Here is a 14335-nt window from a genome sequence, read left to right as displayed (position 1 = left end):
CTTAATTCAGGGCCGTTTCCACTATCATCCCTCATGCTTTTTGCACAGGTAGTGCTTTTGCTACAAGAATATCACATTTTCTGAGAAGTTACTCAAGCCAGTGCACTGTTGTACTGGTCAAATATTTCTGACTCCTGGTCAACAAAAGAGGTTTAAAGACTGTCTTGAGGTAAATCTAAAAAAATGTAGTATAAACACTGACAACTGGGAAACACTGGCCTGCGAGCGCTCCAGTTGGAGAACAGCTTTTACCAAAGGTGTCATGGGCTTTGAAGACATTCAAACTCAGGAAGCAAGGGAGAAACGTGCTAAGAGGAAGGCATGCTTGGCAAATCCACACCGTGATCAACTCCCGCCTGGAAACCAATGTCCCCACTGTGGAAGGCCGTATGGATCCAGAATTGGCCTTGACAGTCACTTACGGACTCATTGTTAAAACCGTGTTTATGGAAGATGATCTTACTCAGCTACGAGTGATCGCCAAAGATTTCTGACTCCACAATGTATTTATAAATGCTAAAGAGATTGAATCATTTGTGTCAGGGGCACTTTGTGGCTGCAGTTTGCTGCACAGTATCTCCTTCCTGCTTCAGCTCCTGCTTATGCTGCATTATTTTACAAGGAATGTTTGTGTGTTCCCTTCACTCAAACATCCTACAATCTTCATTGTGTTTGCAGGAAGTCTAGAGGAAATGGATGGGATTCACTGGGACTGGAGAGCAAAAATTGGTTTGGAAGTAAGACAACTACTCATTCCATTTTGACCTCTGGTAAACAGGTTTCTGTATTGATTAAAAACCTGCCAAACATGTTTGACCAGCAAAACAGAAGAAGCACACACATAAGGAAATTTCAGCTCTCTTCAAAAATTATTATCGTTTCCAGTTTAAATTATCTGAAGTCTCTTTTTTACTTCTGTTTCATTCAGAGGGCAGAGCAGGAGGAGCAGCTTATGCTGGGGCCTGTATGGTATCTGCTTTCACTCAATCTTTGCTGAGAGGTCAGCCCTTTATTCTTAATCCTGTTACTACTGCCACTACTACTACCACTAGTCAGACCTTAGTCCTGGCATGCTTGGTCTGTGAGAAGGGATCTGTTCTAGAGAAATGTACACTCCACTCCTCACTACACCATGAAAGCATCCATTTCATGCTGTGTGCTCAAAATGCACATATACAGTATCCCTTTAAATTGAGACTACCTGTCCAAGCATATACATGTATAATAGAGCATTGTATGTTCTGCATCCCAAGACTGGGATATTAGACTTAAAAATACAAAGGCAGCTCCTTCTATCTTCTAGTATGCAACTATGAGATTAAAAACCTGTCCCTTTTATTTTGTAAATGATTCTCAGATATCAATTTGGTATATCAGACAATGTGCAGGAAGCAAGATTACATTATTCATACTGCTATTATGGTCCCAAAGTATATCAAAGATCATGGCCGCTATCCACTACACACATAAGCTCTTTTTAAAAAGACTTCAGCACAGCTAACAGGTAGGGGCCCTTAAACCCATATTTATTCCTCTGCTCTTATATTTTGCCTATTTCAGCCAATACACAGATTTCCATTTCTTTTTTGGCATTCACTATTCCTTGTATTTTGCACAAATCAATATTAACTACATTATTCTACATTTCAAAACAAAATGTAATTCTTTCATCCCTTTCATATGTTTAAATATAGCACTCCTTCAACACCAACCATCCCAAATCCTGGGATCAATCCAAAGTATTGTACACTTTAGGCAGCAGTAGAGAATAGAACAATAGAGTTGGAAGACAGCACAAGGACAATCTACTCCAAGGGTAGGCAAACTAAGCCATATCCGGCCATATCTGGCCCAATCACCTTCTAAATCCAGCCCGTGGGCAGTCTGGGAATCAGCATGTTTTTACATGAGTAGAATGTGTCCTTTTATTTAAAATGCATCTCTGGATTATTTGTGGGGCATAGGAATTTGTTCTTTCCCCCAAAAAAAATATAGTCCGGCTCCCCACAAGGTCTGAGGGACAGTGGACTGGCCCCCTGCTGAAAAAGTTTGCTGACTCCAACCCACTGCAATGCAGTAATCTTTTTGCCCAGTGTGGGGCTTGAATCTATGACACTGAGATTAAAGAGTCTTCTGCTCTATCGACTATTTCCTCACATTTCTGATGAGTTAAAGGGCTTAATCAGATAATCAATACCCTACTGCACTGTAGTAGATATATTTAATTTAAGGAGTAAGGAAACTCATCTGCTAGAACTGTAGTAATCTGGCACCTCACTTTTATGCATCTTATTACTTGGAAGTAAATCCTACCAATTTTGAAACGTACCTCCAAGAAACTGTGCCTAGGATCCAAGCCACAGGCAGCTAACTAAACAAATAATGATAGGGAGAGCCTTTGCTTTTTGCAGGGGCAACCCTATCATTACAGAATGAGGCAATTGTCTCAGGTGGTAACGACGCCACCTTGGATGTTCTTCCTAAGTCTCCTGGCCATTTCTACCCTCCTGTGCCAGTAAGCCTGCTTGTTGCTGGCCTAGTATGGCTATATGTCTCACCTAGTCACTTTCTTTCAACACGTCACAGTACAGGAAAGCCCCAGACTGAAGAAGTATGCATTGCAAAGAGGCAACCAGCATAAGCCACACAGTCCAGAAACTTTAGCACATGCCCATGCAACACATGCTGCTGCACAGCAGCATCTATCCGTGTTGGCAATGACCCAATTAGGGCGAGGAGTAACGAAGTGTTGAAAGACAGAACTCTATGTGCCATATGGCCTGTCCTGGGCATGCTGATGCCTTCAGGTGTGGTGAAGGATGCTGTCTCGTTGCCAGAGTCAGCTTCTGTACATGGAAGGGGAGTGGGGAAGTCATCCTGTCCCTCTCAGGCAGCAAAATGCCTCAGGGCAGTTATAACAACCCTAAACATCACCTATTTCATTAAAAAATATGGCAGGCTTCAACCTACAAACAACAAAGCGTGCATCCCTGCAAGATGGTAAACTGGTTTCACATCATCATAAAGAGTCTGGAAGGGAGAATCAATTATCTCCTTCATTATGTAATTGCCACAATAAACTTAAAACCAGTAACTGCTGTGCAAAATGCTTCCCTGCAAAACTGCACAGAATAATGTGGTTAAAGCAAAACTAAGGTGCAGTGTAAATGGCCTCAAATAATTTTAATTTGTTGTCAGACCCCTAGGACTGGTTCAGACATAATGCCCAAGCATGGGTTGGCAGCATAAGTATGAGCCACACAGATCCATTTCCTTCCTCCTTTCTTTATTTTAAACAAACCACAATTTGGCATTTTGTCCCAACCAGGCTTGCACTGGAGTACACATTCAGTCCTGTTTCTATAAGTGAATGTCAGCATGGCTATCCCTTTGCAAAGGCTAACACAAATATAGCGCTAAATGAAAAGAAAACTGTGTAAATGTGTCTGTAAATGGTCTGGGAGGCACTCAAGGGTTCTCCCAGTATACAGAGAAGACACAAAGAAATGTCACAACAAACAGCATACCTTGAAGATAAAAAGGTAAAGGTAAAGGTACCCCTGCCCGTACGGGCCAGTCTTGCCAGACTCTAGGGTTGTGCGCCCATCTCACTCAAGAGGCCAGGGGCCAGCGCTGTCCGGAGACACTTCCGGGTCACATGGCCAGCGTGACATCGCTGCTCTGGCGAGCCAGAGCCGCACACGGAAACGCCGTTTACCTTCCCGCTTATAAGCGGTCCCTATTTATCTACTTGCACCAGGGGGTGCTTTCAAACTGCTAGGTTGGCAGGCGCTAGGACCGAGCAACGGGAGCGCACCCTGCCGCGGGGATTCAAACTGCCGACCTTTCAATCGGCAAGCCCTAGGCGCTGAGGCTTTTACCCACAGCGCCACCCGCATCCCTTTGAAGATACTGACACCTATTACTGGCTGAGCAAACTCCCAAGCTCACTCTCTCACTCCCCCCACCATGACATACACATTTTCTAGCCAGTTTGCTTCTTTGCAAGGTGTGGTCAATTTATACAAAAGCATTATCAATAAAAGCAGATTAGGTTGGTCTGTTGCAACAGTAATAACTGAAAAGGCACCTCTATGTAAAACTCAAAGATTATGGCTTATTTATTGGTCCTACAGACAGGAATGTTATCGTATTGACTTTGCCAGTTCTTTTCCCAGGATCACAGCAGGCACACACAAACCCATATAACTGGGAGGGGCAGAGAAAGATAAGGATTATCTCAATTTCTAACCAACTTATAGCTTTAAGACTCCCTCTATGAGGCAGAAAATTAAAATAGCCATTGTTTTAAGAGGTTAGACCAAGGCAATATTGTATCTTTTATCGTCTTGGGCAACATGTATAAAGATTTCTGCACTACTCATGATGGATACTCAGAGGGAATTTAAGAGACAAATCATATTTCAGAAGAAGAAAAATGCCTCTAAAAACATCAAAATGTTGCACCCCACATCATCTTATGTTGCTGTTTCAATTAGGCAAGCATAAATTGCCTAAGGGTGCCTCCAGACAGTCACTATTTTGTAAGTGGGATTCAAGAGCACATCGGAAACTTAGGTCTGAGCCGTTAAATTGGATTGAAAGGCTCTGTTGACTAGCTCAACAAATCCACTTTAAAAAAGAATCAGGCTTTCTGCGGTTTGGAAAGTCATGGGGAAATGCACTGGAAGTATGGGATAAATGAATGAATAACAGAAGGGGGTATTATTATTATTATGCTGTGTATTTTGTGTTTTTATGTTGTAAGCTGGCCTATTGTCTTTGGATGAAGAGTAGTATATAAATTTAAAAAATAATAGTAAACTAGGTCTGTTGGCAGACTAACTGTGTTACAAAGATGTCTGCAAATGTGATATGAAGGCTGGCAACATTAACCCCACCATGTGGGAACCGTTTGCAGGCAATCACAGTGTCTGGAGACAGTCAGTCAGTAACCAGAGGAATGATCACTGGTATGAGCGCAGAAAAAAGAAACACCATGGTGTAACTTTAGCAGCAAAACCAGATGCCTTCTTCTGCACCACCTGCAAGAAAACATATCTCTCCTGTATATGTTTCTGGAACCACTGCAGACACTGTAACTCTCCAACAGCTTGACTTCACTCCCAAAGTCACACTCGTCTATTGTCTCCCAAGACAGACGGATACCAACACAACCCTATTTAAGCATACAACTTAATAAGAGATGCAGGTTGTGTCCCCATTGTCAATCGATGGAAATGGAAGGTTAGCATCCTTACCTTTGTAGTAGGATGTGTTACGAAAGAGTACTTCATCTCTGTACTAACAAAGCTATTTTACCAATACATAGGGATAGCAAGTTAAATCTAGAAGGATCACAGTAGAGTTTCTTCATCGTGCACTGCCTGATCATTTTGTGAGCCACATCAAAAATAAATCATAAGGAAGTAAAAATCTTGTATGCAGATATCTGTGACACTCCAGAGATAAATCTGCTCACTTCCTACAACGACAGTTCAACTATTTATTTATATGGTCATTTGAAAACACTAATTATGGGAATAAATGTGTCAGTTCCATGTATGGCTAACCTAGTGTTTCATTGCCCCACCACATACTAAATTTAACCCCATAGTAATCAGCTGTGGCACAAACATCACAGTGGCAAAGGCAGAATGAGTCTATGGCACTTCTGGACTAGAAACTAAGGATTTATAGGCCCGACTAAGGCAAAATCAAATGTATATTCTTGCCTGTCTCTTCAGCACTGCAATGACACCTACTCCAGAGATTAGAAAACTAGAGGGAAAGCCACTGGAAGCCTAACACACACAGGTTTGCACAGGTACTGTAATGCAATATAGAGTAGCACACTCACATATTTTGAAGATCCCTACAAGTTGGCCACTACTAATTAATTTCTTTTTAAAAAACTGTATTCCACTTCCTTCTACATATGTCCAAGGCAGCCAAGAGTAATGCAAATGAAAAACAGAAAACAAATAAACACCACATAGCTGGTCAGCAGATAAACTTAGGATTTGATCAGCCAATAGGATGACTATGTTGCTGTACTAAGCCACCCCTTAGAATGCAACTGACTAGCCAGCATCCTGTGTTCCCAGAGAAGAATAGCCCATTTTTTTCTCCAAAGTTCCTGTATGCTTTGCCACTGGCTGCAGGGCCAGCATGGGCAGAGGCCAGAGTAAGACTGGATTATAAAGGTCAGAAGAACAGTGGATGCACTTTTCATTCTCTCCTAAAGCTCCATGCACCCCTACAGCAAATGTTAAGCAGAAGGCAAAGAGAATGATGGATAGACAAATGTTGACTACTGAAAAGCCCTCACAGGACAGAAGCCAGCCATATCAAGCATCAGTGAGCTGATGTGAAGCCTACAGGAACCTGGCAATGTGTGTCATGGGAAAATGGAATTCAATGAGGCAATGTGTGTCATGGGAAAATGGAATTCAATGAGGCCTCAAGAACAAATGGAAAACATAGGACACCCCTATGATCAGATAGCAAGTGTTAAATACAAACACACGCACGCACACAAATCTCACTGACCAAAAAACAACAATGGAAAACTAATTTCAAATTGGGAAGCAAGGCCTAGGAAAGGCCACTGTGCCAAACAGAAACAACAATGGAAATAGGCCTGCCATGTAAGAAGTTTCAAATCTTCTCTCAAAATACTCATATTGTCTCATAAATAAAGTGTGTCTCTTCCAGAAAGAGATATCCAAACACAGAAGAGAGATTAGTGGTTGAAGCACACGTGACTGTAAAGGCAGGAGGCCTGATCAGGTCAAGCAAGAAGGGCACAGAGAAGAAAAAACAGTGGGTCAGACTGCCTTAATTGCTAAGTACCACAAGCCTACATATATTCATAAAACACACAAACCACACCAGGACAACTTTTTCTTTTAGTCTCACCTTGTAAAGCTGCTGTCCTTTCCTGCTCACTCCTTGTGGCAAGGCAGAAAGCCAAGAGCACAGATGGCACAGGCAGAAGAGAGAGCAATTTCACAGTCATTTTAGCTTATTCACAAGCAGCATCCTACAAAATGGAAAAGCACAGGGGAAATAATTACCTTTATGGACTTCCCTCTTTGAGATTCAGGCAGCCACCTTCAAATCCTGAGACTCCTTGTGTGTCCTTGCTGTGCACTCCCTGATCGTAGCCATGTTAATCACATGACTGGCCAACAGACTGGCTTTGCCAGTTAAGTATCTCCCTCTGCTTTTTTTTTTTTTTTGTTCATTCCATGTCCTCCTTAAATGACTTGTTCTATTCTCCACCCCCAATCACAATCTTCCAGGCCTGCACTCGGGACAGCCAGTTCCTCCCACCTGCTATCATTGCTCCACCCACCTTTCCACCTGCATACAAGGAGAAAATGAAACCTGGACTCTTAAAATCAACAAACCCACCCAGCGTGTTGGCAGCAAAACAGCCGACCAAGAGTTTGCTCAGTAAAGAGCCAGGAGGCAGGTTGCTCAAAAGCTCTGCAGCTGTGAGGATTGCCGCTCTGTGGCACTAAGCCAGCCGGTTATCCTGGATCCTGGCAAAGACTGCTGTGGACTATAAACATGAAAATGCCCCAAGGAGTAAACAAGAACCCCCCTAAGGAGTAAACAAGGAAAATACACCAAGGAGGCCTGCTTTCAGGCAAAGGGAAAATGTTAGATCTCAAGACAAGATCAAACCTGACAGGCTACACCATGTGTGTAAGTTCTATTACTGAACTGAAAAACAATACTAGTAGAGCTGAATTCTCTTTTTTAATCTGTAAAAGATGTGCTGCTGTTTTCTTTTTAAATGTAGCATAAAATACACACTCAGGGCTACTCATAATTCTGATCATGAAGTGCAGCTAATATACAGTTCAGATGTGAAAGAAAATGCATAAAAGAGGAACAACTCTCCAATTACAGAGAAGCTTTCAGAAACCTAAACATGAAACATGGAATAACCACTAGGCTCCCCAAAGTTGTATTCGGAATTATTAGCTGATCAAAGCTGCTGCCCATATAAGCAAGTAATCCTTAACCACAATGACTATATGAATGGCAGGCAAGTTTTTAGTGTGTAACAGTAAGAGGTACCTGATCTATGTCAAGTACCATATTTTTCGCTCTATAAGACGCACCAGACCACAAGACACACCTAGTTTTTGGAGGAGGAAAACAAGAAAAAAAATATTATGAATCTCAGAAGCCAGAACAGCAAGAGGGATGGCTGCGCAGTGAAAGCAGCAATCCCTCTTGTTGTTCTGGCTTCTGGGATAGCTGTGCAGCCTGCATTCGCTCCATAAGACGCACACACATTTCCCCTTACTTTTTAGGAGGGAAAAAGTGAGTCTTACAGAGCAAAAAATACGGTAACTTCCAAAAGAGACAAAAATGGCTTAATACATTTTCCAAGAACAGAAAATGCAAATGACAAATCCATACAATGGTGGTAACAATATAATACTAAACTAAATAGCTGACACATTACAGCCCTTTGTTTATGGCATTTGCATATCACCCTTCACACACAGGGCAAGAATGCTCACAAACAGGAAATACTGTATATCAAGTATTGCCACAAAGTCTTGTCTTGTAGACACATAGATTTTAGTACAAAATTCTACTGATGCACACATTTCTTTCACCATCCTCTCAGATACCACAGGCACTATCACCTGAGGCACACCAGCTCGCCCTGATAGATGGGGACAGGCCTTGAACAGAATTGCTGTGCTCCAAGTAGGGCAACATTTACAAAGCAGACACCCACTGTTTGGGGTTCCATCCACTGCACTTCCTGTTCCCTTTCCTCTGTCCCATCTGCTCTGTGTTGCCCATGGGCATGGGTACTAGTATGAGATGGAGCGTGTGGCAGTTTCCAGTTTTATCACTGCACAACTGGTGTCTTTGCCTATGCCCTAGGAAGGCTCTGAATTACAGGCTCTGTCATCCAATTTTCATTTTTAAATTAGTTATTTATAATTTACATAGTACTTTCAACATGCAAAGTGCTTTACAGTAATGGTCACATTTGACTAATTTATATGGTTTGTGGTCACAACACTGGTAACAGTACTAAGGCGGGAGGTCTCCTGATTCAAGGATTTTGCAGAGTGGCATCACACTCCTCCACACTCCACATATCTGACTTTTGCAAGACCTCACACAGAGCAACTCCAGAGTGTTGCGTTGGTACATCCTGAGTATTTTGCTGCACTGCACTGATGCTATAATTGCTGCACAATTATGACCCAGCATGGTACTCCTTGTGATTCCTAGTTGCCTTCCACGGGAGACAACAAGATCAGGTTTTTGCTCTGAATACTATGTTTCTCATTTAGTGCAATGGGAAGAGCGATATTCAGTCTAACTAACTACATCTGAAAAGCAGCTTGATGGTAGAGTACAAGCCTTACAAGCTTGAGCAGAATGGGGAGATATTTTATTATGGTTTATACATTTTGGCCCAAATGTTTTGTAACCTAAGTATATTGGCCCATAAAATCTGGTTCTTCAAGTCACAAAAATTATTTTCATCTGTTCTGTCCATGTGATGCTGCAGCATTGTCCCCAAGAAGCTCAAAATGATGCATTTCAGGGAACATCAGAGATGCATAGCTTATTAGTTATAATGTATCTTGAATTCTTAACAAATGTTGCTTTAATTTGCCTGGACAGTCCAAAGCAATCATGAAATTAGGGTAGAATCTTACCAACAGATTATAGACTTCTCCCTTACGCATGGCTTCATTCTTTTCTGAACAGCTGCAGTGAAACCTGTTGCCCTAGAAACCAAGCCGTACAATTTCAGCTCCACAGTATCCCCAGCAATCAATCATCTTCCAAACATGTCCACTTCCTTCCAATTATTCATTTTGTAGCTAATAAATTAAAATTCAGTTTTACAACAAGAGCTTCTGTATAAAATGTCCAAGATATCCAATATGATCTAGTAATGATATTCTATTTTAGGATTTTTTTAAAGCTCAGAAGCAACAGTATAGTCGTCTAACAAAAAACTAATCACACCCAGCCAAGGTTAAGCACATCTGAGTCCCATTAGTTTCAATAAGGAACAAAAGGTTCATGTGGCAAGCCTAAATGTATACTCAGCACTGTCCCACCAAGTATAAGGAGGTCCTAGCTGCAATCATCTGTGCACTTACCAGGAATTAAGCCCCACTGAGCAAAGTTACTTGCTTCTGAGTATATGTGTAAGTTTGTGTTGTTAAAAACATCTCAAACATTGGCTAGATTGTGCGCCTACACTTTTTTAATGAACACAAATTAAAATAAGAAAACTGAATCTGTGGCTGTAGTCGTAAATACTGTTGCCTGGATCACTAAAATCAATTTGACTTGCTTAAATGGTTTTAAGACGGAAATATTAAGTTCCTGTTCCCCACCCTTTACCTCAGTAGATCTTATGCCTGTTTACTCAAAAGCAGCAAGTCCTACTGTGCTCAATAGTAAGTAAGTATGCATACGATTTTATCCAAAGCCTATATTCCTATGTTGACTTCCTTAGGAGTAAGCCCCATTCAACTTTGCACTAATGACTTCCAGGTAAACTGGATCAAGCTATAGGTCTTTTAGTTAGGGGAGTTCATGTTTTGTTTAGGTGTCCCAAGCCTTTTTCAAATAAAAATATGGATCATTATCTCAACACAACACTAGGCAAACCCCCAAACCACACACTTTGCTCCAAGGTAAGATAACAGGGGACTATTTCTACACCAAACAATTTCAAGCTGCAAATTTAACTTCAACCTCAATTCCTAACATGGGCAATCGTAATCACTGCTGAGGAATACCTGCAAAATAACGCTAAAATTGTGTTACAAAAAGGAAGAACGGATTAATCTTTACTAAAGGCAGCAATCCCATTTTCACTGTATGTCCCAATATACTGCTTTTGTACTCCACGAATGCACAGCCCAAGGAACCAGAAGCTGCTACCTCTCCCGCAGTAATAGTTTCACGTTGCCTAAGCTCCACTCTTGGAGGCCTTAAGAAGAAGAAGAAAGCCTTTTTTCTTATCACCATCATGACACGTGCGTGTTTCTCTCTTCCTGGCCTAGTACAGAGAAGACCCAGCACGCGAGACTCCAATGAATAAAAGAAGCAACACCAACCTCTAACTCAAGAAGCCATGGCCCAGTTGCACCCCAAAAAACCCTCTTGCGCGAAGATAACAATTTTAGCAGCTGAGGGGACAAGGAGGCGTCTTCATAACTAACCCTCTTCCCTGTTGCCATGGGAACCCACAACCTGCGCTCAGGTAGGCAAAGGGCGGCGCCTCACACCTCTCTTCGCAGAGGAATTCTGGGTAGTGTAGTGCAGCAGCTTCCTCGCTGCTAAGTTCCTTTCGTGAGAAAATACTACGTCTCCCAGCATGCAACTGGCTACCTCTGCCTTAGGCCCCACACACCTGTGCAGGCAAGTTGTTTACACTCTTCAGCGTAGAGGGATCGAAGCAAGAGGGTAGATAGGTGGCTTGGAAAACATATAACTTCAACATGCTAACTTTTTGCTTAGTCAGCAGGCTTGGAAAAAGTTGTTGTTCAGAGCCAGCACTTCAGGCGGTTGCACTAGGGCGGAATGGGTCGCTTTGCGGCTGTTCCTTTTCGCAGTCCATTAGGCGCCAGCTGGGAGTCCCAGGAATGCGGACAAAATGTCTTGCTTAAGTAAGTTTGTGTATCAGGCCTGCATATTGGTAATGTCGTTGGCGACTTCCTTTCATAGGTCCATTAAAACTATCGATCTAGATAGATACTGATGTAAACTGTGCCGCAAACAAGAAACGGAGATAGACCTGATTAATATATACCTGGTACTCTCAACTTCTTGTTTATAACGATATATACAGAGGAGAATGGAGAAAAGGACCGGCATCAGCTTCCCCCTGCTGTTACAGCATTTTCAGCCTTTTTTCTCCTAACTAAGATGCTTCTTGGGCTAGGTTTGGATGCTGCTGGTTCCCTTCCTTTTCCCAGAGATGTGCAGGGAGTTGGAAGGCAGGGCTTTCCTGCAACCTTTTCTCTTATATAATCTTATGAAGACTGTGCTTTGAATTCTCAATGTGGTTTACATGAAGCCCCATGAAACAAAGTAGATGTAGTTTGCTAAAAATAATATTCTCCGTTTCAGGGTACATTTAAGGAACATAGTGGATTTCCAGACAGGGACCTTATATTGCAAACAGGTCATCAAGTCCAGTTTTTCCTGTGTGCATTTTTGGCATGTTAGCCTCTACACATTTCCTTTATTCATTGCTGTTCTGCTGCTTGCTGAGCTTTGTAGAATGATTTGGTATGTTTCAGTTACGCTGCCTTGTCTATCTGTTTTCCTTATTAATGAATTTGAATGTATTTGGGCTGTTTTTCTGCCCCTTTCCTCAGTTTCCATAACTTTTTTTTTCTGTGCTGGGCACGTGTCCAGCTATTTCTATACCTGTTTGTGTACAACTTAAACAAAAAAAACCTTTACCCGGGAAGTGAACAGGAGTAAATATTACCAGCCCAGAAGAGCAATCTAAATTATAGGAATCTGCCATGTTGCATGGCTGCTGCAATCTGCTGGCATAAAAACTCTTGATCCATATCCCGCACAGTGGTGGCTAGGAGGGACTACAGAAACTGCCCAAGCTCAGTGAAGATAATGGACACTCATTGCATCCATAGCAACACCACCACCCAATCCTGGCACACTTTCTGCCTCTGCATGCATGGCCAGTCACAGACATACACAAATGAGCATGCCAAAACACGACACTGTAAACAAACACATGCACACATTGCAGCCCCTTCTTCAACCTGCATACTTGCAGCCAGCACCTACACAGCATTCATGCCAAGAAACCATGCCAATATACACAAGGCATAGAGTCACAGAATTGTAGAGTAGGAAGTGACCTCGAGTGTCATCTAGCCCAAGCTACTGTGATGCATGTGGGTGAGTGGAGGGAGCTTAGTACAAGCATGGAAGTATGTACACAGTCCACATGAGCAAAACAGTGTCAGAGACCTCAAATACCCCTCTAGTGCCCCCGCACCCGGTCATGTGAAGCAGTGGAAGCAAGAACATGAGTGATGGCAATAATTTTAAACCAAATGTCGGTGGTTTGCAATAGTGACTTGTTAATTTGAGCAAAGTACAATTAAGAGCCTCCTGCCAACCTAGCAGTTCGAAAGCACGTCAAAGTGCAAGTAGATAAATAGGTACCGCTCCGGCGTTTCCGTGCGCTGCTCTGGTTCGCCAGAAGCGGCTTGGTCATGCTGGCCACATGACCCGGAAGCTGTACGCCGGCTCCCTTGGCCAATAAAGCGAGATGAGCGCCGCAACCCCAGAGTCGGCCACGACTGGACCTAATGGTAAGGGGTCCCTTTACCTTTACAATTAAGAGCAACACAAATAAGCTTTAAGGTAATTTTAATTTTAAGTAGAAATTTCATTTCCTTTTATGTTTGTGTATCTCATTGTACTGGCAATGGCCTATGGCTGCAGGCTGTAAATATTGACCATAGCAATTCAATCCCCCTGGTGCTCCAGCACATGTTGTAATCACTCGGGGGGGGGTACTGGAGCGATACCAGCCTATATCCCCCCGTTAGTACATCACTAGTAGTGATCACATTAACCAGAGTGTCAGATTTGCACTGGGGAGACCCATTTTCAAATTCTGCCAGCCAAGAAGCTCACTAGGTGATCTTGGGCTAGTCATTAGTGTTACGTATGTCACAGGATTTTTGTGAGGTTAAAGGAGAGGGGTATTTATGCCACCTTCAGTTCCTTGAAGGAAAGATGAAAAATAAACATATGCATATTGTGCAGATTTATGTTAAAGATTCTGAACTGTGTATTAGTCAAATTGAGACTGAGGACAATATGCAGATCACTTCATATTTGGGAAGAAGAGACCCCATATAGCTAATGACTGAAAGGTAACCTACTTAATGGGATTATTAGTGCTCTCTGGCTGTCTTGAGAGAGAAAACATTGAGCAGCATTAAAGTAGAAAAGGAAGTAATAGCAGACATTAGACAAGCTTTGGAAAGTATTAATGATGTGTGTAATTTCACTTTCCTGCTTCTTCACTCCTGAGCATAAATAAATGACTGTAAGTTACAATAATGAGCACATCAGACTAATCCTGTGTATGAGAATTTACTGCAACACTAAAAGCCTTGTCTTCTAAAATAAACCCCTTTTTATCATGTAAGCTTCCAGTACTATAAAGAGCATTAAGAGGCACAAAGTAGTGAGTGTCTCTCCATGGCAATTCAGATGCAGGTGCCAGGATGTTCCTTCTGCTGAACGTGCTATAATAAAATTC

General features: G+C 42.2%; 1 protein-coding gene across 6 annotated transcripts in view; it reads right to left on the bottom strand.

Annotated features, from left to right (window-relative positions):
- The window catches only part of SIGIRR (single Ig and TIR domain containing), a 36631-nt gene that overhangs the window by 21283 nt on the left and 1013 nt on the right, over positions 1-14335 (bottom strand). The window contains exons 1-3 of one of the 6 annotated variants that reach the window (XM_082191475.1): positions 11136-11316; positions 9714-9881; positions 6922-7045 (exon numbers count right to left, since the gene is read on the bottom strand). In XM_082191475.1, the coding sequence (XP_082047601.1) occupies positions 6922-7021 (100 nt within the window). In that variant the 5' untranslated portion in view covers positions 7022-7045; positions 9714-9881; positions 11136-11316. Of the gene's footprint in view, positions 1-6921; positions 7046-9713; positions 9882-11135; positions 11318-14335 lie in introns of those variants that run through there. The other 5 variants (XM_082191474.1, XM_082191478.1, XM_082191473.1 and 2 more) reach the window with 5 other exon arrangements.

The sequence above is a fragment of the Podarcis vaucheri genome (genome assembly GCF_965113315.1).
Source record: "Podarcis vaucheri genome assembly, chromosome: 1".
Taxonomy (NCBI): Eukaryota; Metazoa; Chordata; class Lepidosauria; order Squamata; family Lacertidae; genus Podarcis; species Podarcis vaucheri.
The sequence above is the reverse complement of the archived record's forward strand: the minus strand, read 5'-3'. Positions and strand labels throughout refer to the sequence as shown.